Below are 6075 nucleotides of genomic sequence, written 5' to 3'. Positions count from 1 at the left end.
ATGATCAACTCTTCAAAAATACCTCAGGTAGTCACGATCATCTCTTTATAGATACCCCAGGTAGTCATGATTACATTTTCATAGAAACCCCAGATAGTTATGATCAACTCTTCATAGATACCCCAGGTAGTCATGATCAACTCTTAATAGATACCCCAGGTAGTCATGATCAACTCTTCATAGATACCCCAGGTAGTCATGATCAACTCTTAATAGATACACCAGGTAGTCATGATCAACTCTTCATAGATACCCCAGGTAGTCATGATCAACTCTTTATAGATATCCCAGGTAGTCATGATCAACTCTTTATAGATATCCCAGATAGTCATGATCAACTCTTTATAGATACCCCAGGTAGTCATGATCAACTCTTCATAGATATCCCAGGTAGTCATGATCAACTCTTCATAGATATCCCAGGTAGTCATGATCAACTCTTTATAGATACCCCAGGTAGTCATTATCACCTCTTCATAGATATCCCAGGTAGTCATGATCACCTCTTCAAAGATACCCCAGGTAGTCATGTTCACCTCTCAAAGATATCCCAGGTAGTCATGATCACCTCTCAAAGATACCCCAGGTAGTCATGGTAACCTCTTCATAGATACCCCAGGTAGTCATGATCAACTCTTCATAGATACCCCAGGTAATCATGGTCACCTCTCCATAGATACCCCAGGTAGTCATGTTCACCTCTCAAAGATACCCCAGGTAGTCATGGTCACCTCTTCATAGATACCCCAGGTAGTCATGGTCACCTCTTCATAAATACCCCAAGTAGTCATGATCACCTTTCAAAGATACCCCAGGTAGTCATGGTCACCTCTCAAAGATACCCCAGGTAGTCATTATCACCTCTTCAAAGATATCCTTTTGTAACGATGCAATTGTGCAAGCATACTTTAAGACTACGATCCAATAGGCTGGTCGAGGGGAGATCAATGCAAACTGTACATGGATGGTTTGTGTGGTATTATAAAGGAGCCCGCATTTTCAAGGGAAAGTTCTGTGATTAGTTAAACAACAGGTCAAATTGCTGATGGTGTTAGCAAAAGTTAGTGTTTTTTCGATGTATGAAGTTGAATGATAAGCCATAGCTGTTAGACTTTAAAGGAAATTCACTTGGTGGTTTAAGCCTGTGGTTTAAGCCTGAACAAACGCCAAGATCAATCAATGCTTCAGATCCTTGATCTAACGTGATTTGCAAACAGAAGTGTATAATAGTTACCGTGTACTTTCAGAAGAAATAATTTGTGACACAATTCACATTAGTTCCACTTTATGTTGATATTTCCATGCAGATAAGTAACCATACTTGTATGAAAAACTATTTCTTAATTTCACCAAGCATGGAAAACTACCTACAATGGAAGTGTTTTTTGTCACAGACTCAATCATGTCATCAAAAATCCACACAATTCTTTCATAACATTTCAATCTTCTCTTCAACTTTGGCCCATTTCAGATGAACTTTTTTCAAAGCACAGTAAAAAAGACCTTCATCATATAGTTTCTTGTAATTCCTCAGGTGAATCCAATTCTGTTTATCTAGTTGTTTCTTCATATAATTTCAATATTCTCTTTAATTTTGGCCCATTTCCGATGAACATTTTTTTTAAAGCACAGTAAAAAGACTTTCATCATATAGTTTCTTGTAATTCCTCAGGTGAATCCAATTTTGTTGATCTAGTAGTTTCTTCATATAATCCAATCTATTTTTGTAGATCATCTTCTTAATTTGATGTTCTTGTAATACGGTATCTCAGGTTAATCCAATTGTTGATCTAGTAGTTTTCTTCACATAATCCAACCTATTCTTGTAGATCTCTTTCTTAATCCAATGGTTTTCTGACATTTTCTCTACATGTAATTCCATTTATATGTTTTTTCACTAAATTAAAAGTTATCTGTTTCTTTACACAACCAGTTAAGACTTTCTTTCAAGTCTTTACTGATTCTAACCATATTTCTTACATAAATCCTGTGTATTATCTGTAGACTTCAAAATCAAGCAACATTATTTTAATTTCATAGTTTTTTCAACTGAATCAAACTTAACATAACTTTTGAATCCAAAATCCAATCTTAAGGTCAATGATTCCAGGTATTCAGTTGATAAACTGCATTGTTTAAGATTTAGAACTTCACATCAGGTGTCATCACCATAACTATTCATATGAAGGCATATATATACCAAGTTTTTCTAGATGCAGTCCTTTAAAGTGAATCGCTTAAATTATGTTTTTGGACCAAAAATTAGTTTTCCTGGTATTGCATCTGAAAACACGTATTTTATCATTATTTTATGATATAAAAATTGCAGAAAAAAATACAGAGCTTAAGACAGTATTTCGGTTTTAGTGGGGTTCGGCTGGTAAAACCAAGAAAACAGCCGGCTAGTCCACAAAACAACCAGGGGCCGGTTCCTCAAAACCTCCGTTAGGCTTAATGGACCGTTAAACAGCTAACGGTCCGTTAAATTTCAACATGGCGTTAATTTTCTGTTGCTCAAAGAAATGTTAAGTTTTAACGATGGAGTTAACGGTGGAACTGACCGTTAAAGTTAATTGAGATAAGAACCTCGATTAAAGTTAACGGCAGCTTGACCATGGCAGGTGTATTTTTACCAAATGTAAGGAAACAGCGCCAGTATAGACATACTCCTCATGTTCAGCATCTTGATGATGGGGAAATGCACGAGAGGTATCGTTTCACAAATGATGGCGTAGCATTTTTGGAGGATATCTTGAAGGATGACATAAAAAGAGACACTCACCGGAATAGAGCCCTCAGTGTGCGGTCCATAGAATTACCGGAATCCCCTTATTACCGGAATCCACCGGAATCCACCGGAATCTACCATAATCTGATTAAATTATACCTAAATGTTGTTTGGGGATGTTTTTAAGCTTTAATATATGTAATGTACTAAGAGGTATACCTTTATAATCATATTTCCATATACAGAAAGTGACAAGTATTCCGGTAGTTTGCAGGTCGGATTGCCGATTATAATGATTTGACCAAGCTACCGGAATCCCCTGAGAAATAATAATTAAACTTTACTGAAATGTTTTTGGTACCCAAATCTAATTAAACATTACGTAAATGTTGTTTGGGGTATTTTTAAGCTTTAATATATGTAATGTTCTACGAGGTACACCTTTATAATCATATTTCCATATACAGAAAGTGACAAGGATTCCGGTAGTTTGCAGGTCGGATTGCCAATTATAACGATTTGACCAAGCTACCGGAAATAGTATTGAAATTTAGTTATTTTAGTAATTCACAGGGGATTCCGGTAGCTTGGTCAAAACATAATCAGCGGTAAACTACCGGAATCCTTGTCACTTTTAGATTAAAACTCTTACTTCATTCTATATTCAAGCATTAAAATACTTGAAATAGTATTGAAATTTAGTTATTTTACTAATTCACAGGGGATTCCGGTAGCTTGGTCATAACATAATCAGCGGTAAACTACCGGAATCCATATTCCTTAAATACAGACTTATACTCATTATAGTCGTTGTATACTGACATGAAAACTACCGGAATCCCCGTACCCTTTCAGACAGTATGTACGTACATACGCTCATAATGATATATAATGGGTAGTAAATAATTAAAACACCTCCAAACACTTATATAAACTAAAACAATATTAAGTTTTAAATTTAAGTTATTTCTCAGGGGATTCCGGTAGATTCCGGTGGATTTTGGTAGTTAGGGAGATTCCGGTAATTCTATGTACCCCTCAGTGAGCGACAGATTGTTCTTATAACCCTTCGGTTCCTCGCCACAGGGGCGTTTTTCAATGTTGTAGGAGACAGCATGGGTTACCACAAATCAACAGTTTCTCGTGTGGTAACCCACGTGACAGATATTATTTGCAAAAGAATGAAACGATTCATTGTATGGCCTTCCGACGAAGAGAAGAATAGAGTGAAGAGCGGATTTTTCACATCGGCAGGCTTCCCTCACGTAGTGGGGTGCGTTGACGGGACACACATCCGTATCCAGGCCCCTTCTGTTGATGAGCCAGCTTATGTCAACCGAAAAGGCTATCATAGTATCAACATGCAGGCAGTTTGCGACCATGAAGGTAAAAAATGATTGAAATTTCACCAGAAACATTCTAAAGATCCTTTTCTTGTAAACGCTTGATCAAATAATTTTTGTCAACTCGTCTTAGACCGAAACGGTCATAAAATCTGAAATTCACCCCGATTATCGATCAATAATGGGCATATTCGGTTTGGTCAGAATGTGACAATTATCATAGAAAGTTTTACAAATGGTCCCCTAAATGTTTTTCATTTAACTTAATACAGTTTACCACTCTAACCTAACCATACGCAGGGATGGCTCCAGGATTTGATGATTGAGGGGTTTTAGTTGGGACATACAGCTCTTAGTGCTCCCTCTCTCCCCCGACATCGACACAAATAAACTTTACATTTGTGATTGTACATTAAAGAACATTAAGGAACCGTCCCTGATGATATGGGCGGGAGGCCTTCATGCAATAAATGTTTGAATTGAATTGATGATAAAAAAAATGCGAATGTTGTTTATAATCATTTCATAAAAATGTAGGACTGTACGTGCTGTTAAGCTAATTGGTAAATAACTAAATCATTATTTTCCCAGGATTGTTCACAAGTGTCAACGCCAGTTGGCCGGGCTCGTGCCATGATGCACACGTGTTCAGGACATCAGGACTGTGCAACAGGCTACAACGAGACAATCAATGTCTGGAAGATGGGGTGCTTCTTGGAGATAGTGGGTAAGTAGCATATACAAAGCATGATGTCATCAGATGAAATTCGTAGCTGAACCGTGGTCTAGTTGTTAATTATAAACACTTCACTTTCAATCAAGGGGTCGCATGTTTTTATTCCCTGTCGCATCACTAAATGTACTAATCGTCTCGCGGGAGGGACGTTAAATGGGGTCAGTGCTATACACTGATGCACGTTAAAGAACCAGGGTAGCTCAAACCAGGGTTACATTCTGTCTGTGCACAGCATGCTCCAAAAATTGAAATGACTAATATTCTTAAGGGAGCAATCGCTGAATGAGCAAGGCCCGAGGGCGAGTATAAACAATATTACACACACCCGTATGATTACAAGATTGTAACATCGTGACGTTGTTGTTTTTTGTCAATTTTATTATTGATATTGTTTTTATTCCCCGCCCTAGGTATCCTTTACGGCCATTCCTCATGACGCCGTTTATGAACGCTGACACTCCTGCCAAGGAGAGGTACCAGCTAGCCCATACTAGAACCCGGGTTTGCATAGAAAGGGCCTTTGGTAGGCTAAAGCGGCGCTTCCACGTGCTGCACAGTGAGGTACTTTCTTGCATATGTTTTTTGAATACTCTAACTAAGTTTATCAGTCTATAGTTTAAGTGCATAAAGTGACTGCTTTCATTTTCAACTTTACTGTTCGCCTTTATGATATGTGATGATATTAAAAACTTTGCTATGATTACTATTTATAAATTTATTTTTATTTCAGATCAGATTAAGTCCAGACAAGGCCTGTCGCATAGCTACAGCCTGTGCAATTCTACATAATGTAGCAGTCATGTTTAATATGCCAGAGGTAGATGATGTAGATGTCATACAAAACATTGATAATAATGTGCAGGATGATGTTGGTACTGGAACAGCGACACGGGATTTTATTGTTAACAGTAACTTTTAATCAACATCATCATTTGTTGAGTATTACTTTAACAAAAATGGTGGATATGTTGACCTGTTAAGGAAACCTTCATAATATCATGTGATAACATGACTAATGTGTTTGAAATTTGTTCATCAAAACGATATTTGAGCAAATATCAACATTTGCTGAAGGTTCCAGCTTTTGGTAATTTTGTTTTAACACTCCTTATGATTTGCCACTCTTTATTTCGGAATTAATAAAAAAAAAAAAGTGCATTTAACAAATCATGAGCAGGTCACTTTGAAACATATCCCCTAGCAATGGTCACCAGTATAGAAATAGACGGTCAGTTGTCTAACAGCAGCACCTTAAAATGTGTATGTCA

The 6075-nt window shown here is 37.2% G+C and overlaps 1 protein-coding gene across 1 annotated transcript; it reads left to right on the top strand.

The window, feature by feature from the left end:
• The first annotated feature begins 2614 nt into the window (after positions 1–2614).
• LOC128204836 (putative nuclease HARBI1) lies at positions 2615–5726 on the top strand. The gene is made up of 5 exons (XM_052906244.1): positions 2615–2800; positions 3775–4114; positions 4663–4798; positions 5218–5368; positions 5538–5726. The coding sequence occupies exons 1-5, from the start codon at positions 2615–2617 to the stop codon at positions 5724–5726; spliced, it is 1002 nt and encodes a 333-aa protein (XP_052762204.1).
• Positions 5727–6075: the final 349 nt, after the last annotated feature.

Source organism: Mya arenaria, chromosome 10 (assembly GCF_026914265.1).
Source record: "Mya arenaria isolate MELC-2E11 chromosome 10, ASM2691426v1".
In the NCBI taxonomy this organism is placed as follows: Eukaryota; Metazoa; Mollusca; class Bivalvia; order Myida; family Myidae; genus Mya; species Mya arenaria.
This window is presented reverse-complemented; position numbering and strand designations above follow the sequence as displayed.